At 34.7% G+C, this 15,686-nt stretch overlaps 1 protein-coding gene across 1 annotated transcript in view; it reads left to right on the top strand.

The window, feature by feature from the left end:
- Ush2a (Usher syndrome 2A (autosomal recessive, mild)) overlaps window positions 1–15,686 on the top strand; it is a 640,567-nt gene that overhangs the window by 148,073 nt on the left and 476,808 nt on the right. Inside the window, exons 15-18 of the mRNA XM_013015154.1 lie at window positions 4,887–5,045; window positions 10,303–10,797; window positions 12,194–12,448; window positions 14,309–14,478. Coding sequence (XP_012870608.1) covers window positions 4,887–5,045; window positions 10,303–10,797; window positions 12,194–12,448; window positions 14,309–14,478 — 1,079 coding nt within the window. The remainder of the gene's footprint in view (window positions 1–4,886; window positions 5,046–10,302; window positions 10,798–12,193; window positions 12,449–14,308; window positions 14,479–15,686) is intronic.

Genomic DNA, 15,686 nt, shown 5'->3' with positions numbered 1-15,686 from the left:
GCTTTTGATCTTTATAAACGATTCTGGTTTATCATAATTAAAAAAGAAAAAAAAAGATTTCATATCCCTAATGATTCTTCCCGTGGATAGATCCCTCTTGGTTTTATTACCTTTGAAATGTGTGATCACAGTGAGATCCTTCCTTTAACTGATTGCACTGGCCAATGCTACTGCTTTGGGTTTTAACTTAACAGAATTTACAGCACTGTAAATTTAAAAGCTCAGCATCAACAGAGCAGTCAAGCAGCATCATTTTTCCCCTCTTTAACTATTTCTTCATTTTTCTCCCTTGAGATAAGGCCTTTTGGGGGTCGGGGACATGGGGCCTGTACTCTGGGCCTGCGTGCTGTCCCTCAGCTCTTCAGCTCAAGACTAGTGCTCTACCACTTGAGCCACAGCACCACTTCTGGCATTTTCTGCTTATGTGGTGCTGAGGAATTGAACTTAGGACCTCATGCATGCAAGGCAAGCACTCTACCACTGAGCCACCTTCCCAGCTCGACCTTTTATTTTTCTTGCCCAAGCCAGTCTGGGTTGACAGGCACATGCCACTATTCCTTGCTTCTTCTATTCACAAAGGGACTTGTGAACACTTTATTTCTCCTTGAGCCAGCCTCAAACTGTGATCCTCTGAATTTTTGTCTCCTTAGTAGCTAGGATTACAGGTTTGAGCCATTGTGTATGGCCCAGCTTCAGTATTTTTTCAGTAAAAAAAAAGGCTCCTGCTGTCAAAAGGGGTTTGAAACATAGTAAGGATAGTGGACACTCGTAGGGAAATGTTGGTTTGGATAAATGGAGAAGACCTGTCTTCTTTCCTGTGTTACACACAGCGGTTGCTCTTTATCCTAGCAACAGTCAGCAGAAACAACCTGCTTCACAAACATGATGTGATTGAAAGGAACGTAGTGCTATCTATTGTTGAAACTGTGAACTACCTCAGGCTAATATTTGTCCAGTAGATGTCAAAAATGTGTTTTCCTTAAACACGAATATGCCTCCTGGTGCCTTTCTCTGCAGGTTGAGAACTGTAGCATTGTAACTGCTATTATTTCCTACCTCTTTAGGGACCACAGACAAGAGTTTAGTTCAGCAATATCATCTGTGAAGGAGGGAGGAGGAGGACAGGTGTGCAGAATCAAAGCAGAATCCTAGAATATAATTTCCAAAGTGCACAAAAATTGAATTTAAATAAAGTAGTTAGATCGTCTCAGACATTATGATTCTCTACTGGGAAAGCCACTTCTTTCTTAACAATATTGGTTTCATTAGTTCAAGGTGATATAGTCCATTTTACCTGATAGGAAACCTAGAGTAAAATGGGAAGAAAATAATGTTGACTTTACATCCTATCCAATGAGTATAATATTCCAGTTTGTCCTGAACTATTTTTAATATATAATTTTTTATTGTAAAGAGGGTTGCAATTACATGAGTAGGGTAATGAGTACATTTCCTATCGAGCATTGTTACCTCCTCCTTTGTTTTTCCCCTACCATCCCTTCCATCCCCACCTCCTCAACTTCTCCCTTTTCCCCACCCCGAGGTTGTAAAGTTTGTTTTCAACATACTGTCTTGTATATCTCATTGTTACAATGTGTCAACCTGTATCCTTGTTTCAGCATTTTGTTATTACCCTTCCTCTCCCCAAATTAGAAAAATGTATATACAAGATGCAGGGCACTAGAATCAAATACAGTGAAATCAGGGGCTATCCCATGGGGGAAGAACATACGAAAGAAACAAAAAAAATCACATAGTACATTATAAATACATTTAAAACAACAGCAACAAAGATAAAAACCTCTTGTGACCCTATCTTGGGGTTCATTTTGCTTAGCATCATCTTATATGGTTATAAGTACATAACTTTTGACCTTTTCTACTTGTTCTATGTATACTAGTTATTGCAAATAAGGGAAACCATGGGACCTATGTTTCTTTGGCTTAGCTTACTTCATTTAATGTAATTGTTTCCAAGTCTTTCCATTTCCTAACAAATGGGGCAATGTCATTCTTTCTGATGGAAGCATAGAATTCCATTGTATATGAACTTTTGTGTACGAACTCAGCCAAAATCACGTGTGTGTATTCTTCCTCTCTTTCTTTCTTCTTTCTTTTTTTCCTTTGTTCATTCGTTCTTTTTTCCTTCTTTTCTTCCTTCCTTCCTTTCTTAATTTCTTTCTGTCCCTCCCTCCCTTCCTTCCTTTTCTTTCTTTCCCTCCTTCCTTCCTCCCTCCCTCTCTCCCTCCCTCCCTCCTTTCCTCTTTTCCTTTCTTCTTCCCTTTTTTCAATCTTTTCCTTTCTTTTTCAGTTCTGGAGTTTGAACTTCAATTCCTACACTTGTTACACACTTGATCCACACTACCAAATCCCCTCTTTTTTTCTCCTTTTTTACATTAGTTATTATTCTGATACTTGTTTTGCCTGGAGACAGTCTTGGACTACAAGTTACCCTAAATATTTGGAGGTGAAGGGATGCACAGTGTGTTTCTACTGTCTATTATTATTAATATTAAAATTTATTTCATTGTCTTATAATTTTATGTTGCAAACATTTGTTAAATTATTTTTAGTCATCTGTAGAGATTTAAAGCATGGAAATCTATGTCCATACTAGTATGCAGCTGTGCTGTCTCTTCACACTGTTTTAAATTTTAATTTTTACTTGTTGCCAACTTCCTAAGGGTGACCCTTATGTCTGAATCAGGCAATGATTTCAGAGAACTTCGTACTAAAATACTCCTAAACTTGTGGGTAACTTAAAGTTCAGTCCATCAGTATGTGTGTGGTTTGGAAATACATTCAGAGTCAGAGCTACTTCTGGGACATTGTAGAGAAGACAAAGGAAATATAGGATTTCTAAGCACCTTCTCTTACAAAGGACAATGTCGTAAACTGTGAGAAAAAAAGAAACTTGGTCCAATGTTCCTGTTTTTTTCCCTATTTCTACTTAGTCATCTGGTTAGCAGGATCAAGTCTGGATCACAAATGCTTCTCGTCGCTATATTCTTTTACATATAATTGCCAAGACTATTCTTTAGAAGTTCATGATGCTTTTATTTTGGCTAAGGAGAATATCATTGAAATAGCTAGATGTTTGAGTCATTGTTATAAATTATCTCATCATGTGGATTTAGGACTTTCTTTTCTACAATCAAGAAAGCAAGAGTATAATTCCACAGTATTATTTCTGCTCATGTCTCCTTTGATGCTTACAGAGTTTTTTGGTTTCTTTGGCATACACATATTGGATATGTGTATGATCAGTTTCTCATGAAGATATTAATATAAAAATATAATTTTCATATTAGCAAACATTATTTACATGTAACCTTTGCCAAAAAAATTTCTGTACAACTCTTCAGAGGTAATCATTAAGGAGGCTTTCCTACAAACATTGAGAGTGGATACAAAAGAGGTTATTTACTAAGCATTTATTGTGTGTAAAAATCTGTATCGATTGTCTCTTTATAGGCATATTACATGCACACACATTTATGTGTACATATGCACAGATGTACACATATGCGTATGTACAAAACGTGTATATATACATACAATATGCATGCATATGTGCACACTATGTACATGCACATATTCACACATCTGTATACACAGAAACTGACACATGTACACACCTTTTCTTCTCAGGTAACTCTGAGAGTAGACATCATCCTGCTCGTACAGTAAAAGAGAAAGGTTCTGAAAATCCAATCCTCATTTAGTTGCATTCATCCAAGCTTGGAATAAGCTTACAGCCCTCAGACAGATGGGCTTAGTTATAATGTTATACTCTCCTTCCTCGTCTATCCTTTTGAAAATGCTCTTTTATTAAGCTCTGATTTAACTTGAATGCAATTTCTCTTCCCTCAAGAGACCTTGAGTGAATCACAAGTGGCTGAAGATATTATATATAAAACACTGATAATATTTGATGGATTCACTTCTTTACATGAATTTTTAAAAATTCTTAATGAAAGTATTAATGGCTTAAAAAGTAAGATAAGACAGCAACCTGTACCCTTGACATTTCATTCAATGAGAAAGTCTGATTAGGTCTGTTTCTCTAAATGGGTGGGGATTATGCATGTTGGTAGTTGATTGACCTTAAAAATATTTAGATGTTGTTTTTCTCCTTTGTGTATTATGGGAAAAATAAAGCTCACTCACAAAGGAATCTTCTTAGGGAAACTTTTACAGTGGAAAAAACACCCTACCATGTTTCTTTGATATATTTTTATATCATACAAATTGTCACCAAAGTTGTGAGATAAATGTTTTTACATGCATAAAAAAGTTATGCTTCATCTGAAAAAGAATATTTAACTGAAAAGAATATATAACAAAACATCTATGTATTCACATAGTATATTCAAATAGTTAGTTGACAACACTTAGAATATGTAATGGCTATGCCTATTTTTATTGGAAAATATTGTTCTTTACATTGTGTACTGTGAAGTAAGACAAAACAGTATACTTAATGTCATTAAAACTTCCTCTTAAAAATCCAAGAAATATGCTACTTAAATTTCAAGCTTCACTAGATTTTTGTGTCAAATATTAAATTAAATACAAAATTAGTGTCGTGCATCCTTGGATTATTTCTCAAAAGAATAAATAAAATCACAACAGTGCTTTGTTCTAGCTACTGTGGTTTCCCCCAATAATATTTAGTCAGCTGCTTTGACCTGCAAATTTGTTTTATTCTTACAGATAAAGACTTTCTTTTATGATGCATAACCTTTGCTTATTATTGTCTTGGTAAACCACAGGTCTTGTTGATAAAGTAAACCTGAATCCGAAAGACATGGGTATCTTATTTTGGTTTTCTTGCATGCATATTGATTACTTTGCTGATAAATGCTCTCTCCATTGTAATTTAGCTCCATCCCAGCAACCTCCACCGAGAGGAGAAATTCAAAGTTCTTCTGCTATCAGTCTCTCCTGGAATCCACCTGATTCCCCAAATGCCTATTGGCTTACATACAATTTATTCAGGAATGGACATGAAATCTACACAACTGAGGATCATTATCCATACAGTGAGTTTCAAGGTTTGGTGCTAAAAATTACATGTTTTGACATTGAGGATAAGTGTTGTGGTTTTCTCTATTTAGCATGGAGGGTTTCAAGCAGAGAGAAAATTACCAATCGCACTAGTAATCAAAGAAACGCAATGAAAAAGTAAATGCTTATTATTTGGCAAACAGTGATTATTAAATTTTCATAGATGAAACATGATGATCCCAGTGTTCAGAAGACTGAACATTCATGGACTTGTTTCTGTAAGGATTAATTGGTACAACATTTGATGTCAATAAATTGTTAAAAATATGGGAAATATTTTTTGCACACCATTTGACACATCAAATCAACTATGTATTTACTCAAAGGAATAGTCATACTTATGACCCTAACTAATGACTATTGCTTGTAAATAATGGAAGGGATCCAGACATTTAGCAATCTTTCATATTATGGTATATGGCATAGCAGTATCAATCCTGATTTACTGTTAGACGAAGTATAGGCTCTGATCATATGAAAAACAATCCCTTACGTTACAAATCATTGGATTAAAAATGCTCCTAACATTTTGCTTGCATAAACTAAAAAGTAAAAAATAATCTGTGATTTTTCTAATATATATTTTAAGACTACTGGAAGATAATAAAGAGATCCTTAGTTTTCTTTGGGTATACATAAAAGTTATCAGATATTTCTATTGAAGTGGATTTAATTGTTTAAAATCTCATATTAAAAATATTGTAAGCTTTAATCTAGACTTGGAATGTGAATAGTCAAGCAAATTATGAAATTTTATAAATACATTGCCATTTCCATAAATTTACAATAACATAAATTTAAATTGAGAGAAGTGCACAAATAAGCCAGGAAGACAATATTTGTATATTACTTGTTTGAAAGATTTTAAATGAGCTTCTAGAAATCACAGTAGAAGGATACTATTCTTTTTATTAAACACTTAGAAGTTTTACATACAACTTCCCCAAAGATCGAATGAAGAAATACAAAACTTTATACTCTCAGCTTTTCATATTTTTGCTTCTAGTCCTGTTTACTTTTGAACTATTTTTTTAATTAGCCCAGGAGTTTAGAGCAATGCTAATTCATTTCCATTTTGTTCTCTTGAGTACACATATTTCCAAATTCTTGATTAACACATATTATTAGTGTTAAAAACCATTTAAAACTATACTAGCATTCTATAACCTTCCTTGAAATGGTATTGGTAGGTTAAATTTTGAGTATACTAACTGAGTTAAATTTTGCGTGGTTGATATCTAATGTATTTTATTTACCATTTTCTCTAAATTCTAATGTCTCTTTTGTGCTTCAAGTCTTCTTTGAAGTTAATGGAAACTCTGAACTTCATGATACAGATTGCAAAGGGAAATGAACATCTGTCTACATCTGCCATGTTGGCAAAGCATCCCCAAAACCTGCTACTAAAATGTTCCTTTTCTTCCAAAAATCAGCATGATGCAGGTGTCCTGAAACTTAAACTTTTGTGGTAAAGAAAGAGAGGACTCATAGAAATATTGAAAATGTTTTTGAAGTTGACAGTACTATAGGGAATAGCAAAGTTAAACTTAAGAGCTATCAATGTACCATACACTCATGCTTTCTATATTTACATATTGTGATCCATTTTATATAACATTACATATAAATAGAATACTCTGGATCATTTTATGATTGCACTAATATACAGCCCCAGTAACAGTTTCTTACATAAAAAATACACATTCATTCACTAATCAGGCATTTATGTTATCCTATTAAACATGATACTATTTTCTAAAATGATATTTTTCATTAAAAAATATTCCACTTCTGGCATTTCTTGACAATCACTATAATTAATGAGGTGAGAATTATCTGCACAATGGCATTTGAAAAGTAAGAACTATTGGTTAACACTGTCAGAATGTTATATCATTCTAATAATATCCTCATGTTTATTACTCCAATTCCAGTGCATAGCTAGTATATATAATATGAAAGGGAAATACTATTTATATTCAGCTGAATGAGCACAAATTTCTGGGTTAAATAAAGGCATTAAGCATTATAAGTAGAGAATCATTGAACTTTTCAAAGAAAATTAATAGTGTTGTCTTCTAAGCAACTTTGATCATTTGGCTGAGACTATTATACAATTCTTTCTTAGAATAGAAACTTTTCCTAACTGGCCTTGCTCAAATAGTAGTTCTTGTTCTAAAATCCTGGTGTGCTGGTGCATTAAAAATTTTATATCTTTCAAGAAATTGGTTACAAGTAATAGAACTCTTGTAACGATGGAATAATGTAAAAGCTTTTGAATAATTAACTTTTAAAAACTGTTAAGGTATATTCAATGATTTTCCTAAGTAAAATTTAATTGATTTGTGTCTTCATAGGCTTTCAGAAGTAGAAAAGTATGGGAGTTAAGTTAGCATTTTGCAATTATACCTAATTAGACTTTCACACTGTTGTGATCTAGCTTGTGCAGAGGTAGTTTAGATGTCATAGATGTAAAAATTATCAGAGGCTTTTATTGGTTGTATAAGTGTTGTATGTGTGTGTGTGTGTGTGTGTGTGTACTCTGTACACGGAACCAAAGGAATATTAAATATAAGATGCTGCTGAAAATATGAAATAAAAATCATCCTTATTATTTGTGAAATCCAGATTAGATTCTAAAATCCAAGTCAATATACAATAGAGATTCCTGATCACTCCTTTTCTTCTGACATTATTTACAGTAGCCAAGTTAAAGAACCAGCCTAGATGCACATCCACAGATGAAGATATAAAGAAATTGTGCTATATATGAGTGATGAACAATGTTATTTAGCCATAAAGAAGAATGAAATAATGAAATGAAATTGTTTCATTTGTGCAAAAACTAAAGGGAGTTAAACAAAAATCCACTAGGTTCAGAGAGACATATCACACACATTATTTTTCTCTCATCTATGGAATCAATATTTTTAAAAGTGACATGCATTTTAAAAGAAGAATATCTAGGAAGAAGTGTTACAGGAAGAGGAAGAGGAAGAGGAACAATGTAGGATAGTGCAGGGTGAATGTGATCAAAGTGCATTATATGCTCTTCTGATGGTTAATTGGATATACAAGTCTTATCAATGATGGCTTCAAACCAGAATCCTCAGATTTCAGCCTCCTGAGTAGCTAGGATTACAGGCATGAGACATCAGCATCCAGCATAGATATCAAATTTTAAAGACTACAAGCATTGAGTAAAAATATCTAATGAATAAATCATAGGAACTTCACCAAACTTTTCCACCATCCAGTGGGCCATGATTGTACCATTTATCAGTCTCATCCTAGAAAACTTTTCTGAATATGTTTCTTCTTTGGACTTTAGGGCTAGTGAATTTTACCTATCTCTTCTATTTCTACATTCTTTGTAGAAATTTCTGTAATCAGTAGGAAGTCATTATAATCATTCTTCATTTTAAACTATCCTCATGTAGATTGTTTTATAGATTTTATGTGATTGGCCCCTAATATAATATTCATGCACTATATATTTCCATGGAGCATTTGTGGTGAAAAATAAAATGACAAAAGCACTATTCACTCAGAAATTCTTTCATTTTGTTTGGCTTTCTGTTATCCCTTTCCTTCAGCCACTATGATTGATGACATTTAGGGAAGGTCAGCTTCCCTCTGGCTTTTTGTAGTAGTTATTCTGAGGATTCTGGCTCATTTGTGAAGTGTGAGCTCATATCAACCCTTAGCATTCTCATGGCATTAATTGCTGATAAAGCCAGTGGACAATGTTCATTCTTAGCTTGGTCAGGTCCTCATGAACACTCAACAATCCTATCTCCCTCCAGGTTCTTGATATAGCTGAGAACTTTTGGAGACCATCCCTCCATATCCTATATCCAATCTTTGGTCCTTCCAGTGGGTGAAGGATCATCTTGCCTCAGCAGTGAAAGATTCCATAGTAGATCCCTTGGTTCTCAATATGGCATCCTCACCAATCCCAATACCAAGAAACCCCATAGAGTAAAATCAGATGCTAAATGTCTTACTGTGATATGGTATGCATATAAATAAGGCTAATGCTTTATATGAATACATGATATCTACATACATAATCCTGTTAAGGAAACTGGCAGCAGTCCTTCTGGCATTTTTCTGGGAAGAAGAAAGCTACTCAGGAGGCTGAGATCTGAGAATCCTGGTTTGAAGCCATCACAGATAGGAAAATCTGTGAGACTCATATATCCAATTGACTACCTAAAAAGCATATAATATACTTGGATCACATTCATCCTGCACTATCCTACATTATACTTCCTCTTCTTCTTCCTGGTACATTTCATCTCAATCCTACAATGTGTTTGCTTTCCCACAGAATGAGGACATTCCAAGTATATATCTAATCATATCCTCTCTCTCCCTTTCTTTTTCTTTTTTCTACTTGCTCTCTTTCTCTTTATTTCACTCTCTCACTTGTTTGCCCCTCTCACCTTTTTACTTTATGCTTTATTGGGGCTTGAACTTCAGGCCTGAACACTGGACCTCAGATTATTTGCTCAAGGCTAGTGCTTTACTATTTGAGTCCAACACTACATCGGGCTTTTTGGTGGTTCCTTGGAGATAAGATTCTCATAGACTTCCCTGCCCTGGCAGGATTCAAACTATGATCCTCATATCTCAGCCTCCTGATTGTCTCAGATTATAGGTGTGAGCTACCAGAACCCAGCAACTCTCTTTTGTGTTTTTTAAGCTCATCTTTATATATTCTTTTCTTTGCCCAATGCATAGAAATCCTGTTTATCTAGAATTTATAACAAATATCTCCGCATCTTAGCAACTATGAACAATAAGCATTATTTTATTTAATTTCGGTAGTCACAGAAGTGACCTGGTGACATACTTGGTATTTGGCACTCGCTTGTTGGTACTTGGTCTAATGTATTAGCATTTTACTAGAAAAACAGTTTTGTAAAGGAAGTAGATTTGGATGTATTTTCTTGTTACATCTTCTATCAAAAGAACACTGCAAGATGCAAGACAAATATTAAAAGAGACTTTTTAGGGATCCTTTCACTGCTAATGACATTTTTCTCCCATTATATTTAATAATAAATGTAATCAGTAATTTTATAAATCTTACTTTCAAAAATGTCACACATTGATATGTTTGATTGAATTGGTATAGGTAATGTGGTTAAATAAGAGCAAGATGATTAGAAATGTCCCCCAGGTTGTGGAATGTCATTGTCTTCTTTTTTTTTCTTTTAATTTCAGGTATTCAATACTTCAAAGATACTTTCTTGTCACCATATACCTCATATTCATATGACATTAAGACCACGAGTGTCCATGGCTCAACAAGGAGTATGGCTGTCATTTATCAGACAAAGGCTGGGGTCCCAGAGGGACACTTGAACTTAACTTATATCATACCTGTTAGTTCCAATTTTGTAACATTTACCTGGAGTGCACTCTCTAATCGCTCGGGTCCTATAGAGAAATATATTTTATCCTGCGTTCCTCTGGATAGTGTTCCGCCATGTGTTCCGTATGAAGGTCAGGAAACCTCTGCCACTATCTGGAATCTGGTCGCCTTCAGCCAGTACAATTTTTCTGTCCAGGCATGTACTAGCGGGGGCTGTTTACACAGCTTACCCATCACCGTCACCACAGCCCAGGCCCCTCCCAGAAAGCTGAGTCCACCCCAGATACAGAAAACCAGTTCCACAGAAGTTCATGCAGAATGGGCTCCACCCATGGATCCAAATGGTAAGAACTCAAGGCCTAGATTCCCCTTGCCTGATCAATAACCAGAACCTAACCATGTGGAATGGTACAGTAGGATATGGTGTCTGCATTTGTTGATATAACCATATGGTATGATCATGGAAAAATAATTTCCAAAGATGTGAGATTCTATTTCTCATGGTTAGTGGAAGGAGGCATATTTTTCTAATCTAATAACAAATTCCATTCAATTAAATTGCCTCTTAAAAGGCTAATATTAGCTTTGCTCTTAATGACATCTGCCATAACACTAAGGGTGTTTATAATTGGAAGCTCACTTATGAAATGCATTATATTTGACTGTGTCACAAGTTAGGGCACCTGGAAGCAGCAAATCTTCTCTTTTAAGCAAGCAAAAGATATAAAATAATACAAAAATATGTATCTAGGCTATCTGACTCCATTAAGTTAATTTTTATATTTGTACAATTGAACCCTTGGTTATAGAGGCCAGACATATATGGATAAATGTTTCATAATTTATATCATGTACATAATATGACAGAACCTTCATTTATTTAAGTTACTTGGTAAAAACTGGGTAAAACGTAAGTACAATACTTATGCAAATATATTAACTTAAAATTCCCAGGTTTGACGATATACAAATTGGAAGTAGAATGTTCAGATTCCCAAATAGAATTAGCCATCCTTAGTAGAAATTGTGGCTGTTCATTCTAGAAAAGATTGGATTTTAATGTGATAAATTATACCTACTTTTTGTACACCGTTTCTTTCTTTTATTTTTAAATTAAGAATATACCTTTAATAGTATTTCATGCAACCTATTAGGTAACACCTCTCATGGAACACACTCAAGGACATATGTGTGTGTGTGTGTGTGTGTGTGTATATATATATATATATATATATATATATATATGCGGGAATGAAACTCCATGCTGCAAACCCTTTACATAATCAACAGACAGTTTAATAAAATGCAAATCAGGATGCTGAAGAATTTTGATTGCTGGGAGGTTTAGTGGGCTGTAGTAGATGGATGGAAAAGGGAACAGTGGATGAATAGTCAAAATATCCAATGCATGGATGTAAGAATGGAAGTAGGAAAAACAATACAATGTGACTGGTGAGAACAGGGGTAGGTGGAGAGAATGATGAAAGAGAGCGTCTGATTAAGGTGAACTGCACACATAAATGGACCTAACAAATCTTAACAACTGTACAACCCATGTGTATTAAAACAAAAAGAACACATCAACCAGTTACTAAATTGCTATATCTGGGTTATAAAAAGTAAAATGGCAAGTGATCTAGTTAGAATCATAAAACATCCACATTCTGAATAACCTGTTCTTGCTCCACCCTAATGATGGCCCCCGTTGAAATAATTCTGCTCATTGTTGAACTTTTCTAGGAATAATTATAAGATACGAATTATACATGAGAAGACTGGGATCTACTGAAGAAAGTCGAGTGTTTCAGAGCAGCAGCTGGTTCGATCCTCACCCAGTCTCAGGATCAGCTCATGAAAATACACCAAAGCCTCCTCAAATGACTGCATTCATCACTGGCTTGGAGCCATACACCGAGTATGAGTTTAGAGTCTTAGCTGTGAATATGGCTGGCAGTGTGTCCTCTGTCTGGATCTCAGAAAGGACAGGAGAATCAGGTAATGATCAGTGCTTTGAATTCTATTTAAAACAAAGAAACAAACAACTCGGCATGCGTATAGCATCTCCTTAGCAAGTATGAGTTTAAAATCCCAAGTGCCTCCCCCCACAAAAAACCTAAATAAATGAAACAAAAAGACCATGCATGAAAGTGTGGCCTGAAATTAAAGTCCACAGTGCTGAAACACTGCATGTGGAACAGCAAGAATTGTGCCAAAAAAGAGACAATATAATGGGTTGATTACATAAGAATCTCAATATCATAAAGTATTTATAGTAAATTTTGGGGGAGAGAGTAAATATTTCAGATAGGAATTCATTTGAGGGAGGGCATATCTATAGTTATAATCTTTTAAGAATATGTTCCACAAATAGCAGTTGGCTTCCCTTCTTGGAACATATTGACCACCACCCCCATCTTGTTCCATATACATCACAGTTTATCCTTAGTCAACGAGATCTGGTACCAATTTTACAACTCTGTGCTCATTTTTCCTTTCAACCAGTGTGAGTAGCAGTTTTTACCTATTGACATGAAAATCTATACAATTCACAAGATTTCTTATAAACAATTAGCATTCGGGTAAGGAAAGAGGATACAAGTGTTAGTTTTCCTGAGAGACCTTCATTAAGGCAGAGCGTTATTTTTCATCTTCCATCTTATTCTTTACTTGACGCATGCTTCAGATTTCATTAGCATATTTAAGGAAAGGAAAGCATTTTTTGCTCTGCTTTGAATCTATAGATAGCCAAAGAAAACCTATATACCCTGATCTAAAGTTGATCTATTGGAGCTGCATAGGACGAGAGTAGTTTAGGTTGATGTCCAAGGGAACCATTTCATGAATAAAATGTACACTGTTTTAGCATCTCATAATGGGTACCAGCCATCTTGGACAAATAATAGTGCCACGATAGCACAAGTGATGAGCCATGGCGTCCTGGAAGGGGAAATTCAAGGTCAGAAAGGAAAAGTAATGGGAGAAACTGCCATGCTGGACTCTCATAATCTTATGGGTCACTGGTTAATGAAAGTGCAATGATAATACACCTTTGGTTAGCATATTTAAAACCCATATTAAGATCTCAAGGATACCAAGGGGAAAATGTATAGTGTGTATGAACCTTGGACCGATCAATCAAAACTTAGCAAAAACTTTGAGGATTTCTTTGAAGTTATTTAGAGCATTCTAGATTCAGCTCTATCTGTATAGCTAAATTTCCATGCCTTTTTTTGTTTGTTTGGTTGGTTGGATGGTTGTGGCACTTGAAATGTGGATGTGCGCGCTGTCCCTCTGCTCTTCAGCTCAAGGCTAGAGCTCTATCACTTGAGCCACAGTGCCACTTCTGGCTTGTACTCCTTAGGTAGAGCTGAGGAATCGAACCCAGGACCCCATGTACATGAGGCAAGCACTCTACCACTGAGCCACCTCCCCAGCCCCTAATTTTCCATTCTTGCCACTGAAAACATTGGTTTGGCTCAGTGAAATATTTTCCTTTCTATGAGAAATCCAGTATATCCTTAGGTACTTTTCTGAACTTTGCAGACTAAACACACTCAGTTTTGTGATTTTATTCAAATATTCAGAATACCTATGGCTTTCTGCCCCATTATCTATTAGCTATCTTTTCACATACAAATAAATTCCTATCAGATATTTTTATTTTGCAAGTGAAAATTGTATTAGCTTATAACATAGAAAGTGGGTATCTTTTATATGTACCATTGTATTCTTCTATTTTATTCAAATCTGAATTTTATGAATAGAGTATTTCAGAAACTAAAGTGTATGAGTCTGAAATTTTTTAGGGGTAGGGGTCACATGCACTGTTTTGCCAATATCTTTTTTCCTGACTAGTTCCTGTATTCATGGATGCTCCTTTGGTCTTCCCCATCTCATCCTGCTCTCTCAACATCTCCTGGGAGAAACCAGCAGAAAATATCACAAGAGGAAAAGTTGTAAGTTTTAACATCAATATGATTTCTGAACAATCACCTCAACAATCAATTCCAGTGTTCTTTACTCAGGTAATGTTATTTTTAACTGATATTCTTCCAGAGTTGACTCACATTTGACATTTTCTGACTTTACATATAATTTTGTAACAGAATTCTCCCAGTATACTCATTAAATATGGTATTTCCTTTCTCAACATGATATTATATGTACAAGGATCTCTCTATGCACACCGATTGTTTCTGATATAAGTGTATACTGAAGAAACATTAATATGCTTTTGTTTCATTAGACCTGCTCTTTCCACTTAAGTATTTTACAAGGAGTTAACTTATATATATATATATATATATAATATATAGGATTAAATTATTAAATTATATATAGGATACACAATAGTACATTTAACCAAGTCACAGTTTGTTGATTTTATATTATATTCTTTTGGAAGTATAAATAATATTGGTAAGAACATCTTGTACATATATTTTAAACATTTTTAAAGTCCCTCTAAAACAATTACTGAAAAATAGAGTTTATTACAGCTGATGACAAATGTTACAAATAATGATTCAAATGAATCATGTGAGCATAATGAATATGGACAAAATCTTGATATAATTTTACATATTGCCTTCTGGTGAGTTATGTTCAAGTAAGAAGTAATGGAATAATCGTATGCATACATAGTTACTGAGACTTTACTGTGTCTAAGAACTCATCGATTGGATATTTGTAATAATCCTGGAAAATGAAAGGGCCTTTTTAGAACTAAGGATGTACCTCAGGGCTCTCTACATAAACACATCAAAACATCTTTCCCCAGCATTATTATCCTTAATAATGAGTCTGTTAGAGTCTATGTCCCAAATTGTTCATCATCTTGAACCACAGTGTGGGTCTAGAACGGAGATTTTTCCTCTACTGCAATACATTAAAAATGGCAACCTTCCATGTTACAAGGTAACTTGGATAGAACAGTATCCAGACATATATACACTTTTGAAATAGGCTCCTTTTGGAATGTGAGGAGGTGTACCAGACATTGGCCTCCTTTTTAGTGATAGGAAATGAAAGAGATGATGTTTTTTGTTTTTTTAATTTGGACTGTATGTTCTAGACTGTCGGTGATCTGTCAGATTCTTCAATTTGACCATGATGCATTCTCACTCTCTTCAGCACATATTTATTAAGAGCTCTATACACTTGTAGCTTCTTGCTTATTTGGCCCATTTAACATGCCCCTAACATAACATATTTTACTTCTAACTAACATTAT

Source organism: Dipodomys ordii, unplaced genomic scaffold, assembly GCF_000151885.1.
Source record: "Dipodomys ordii isolate 6190 unplaced genomic scaffold, Dord_2.0 Scaffold26, whole genome shotgun sequence".
Lineage (NCBI taxonomy): Eukaryota > Metazoa > Chordata > Mammalia > Rodentia > Heteromyidae > Dipodomys > Dipodomys ordii.
Note: the sequence above shows the minus strand (reverse complement) of the source record. Positions and strands in the feature narration are given on the sequence as shown.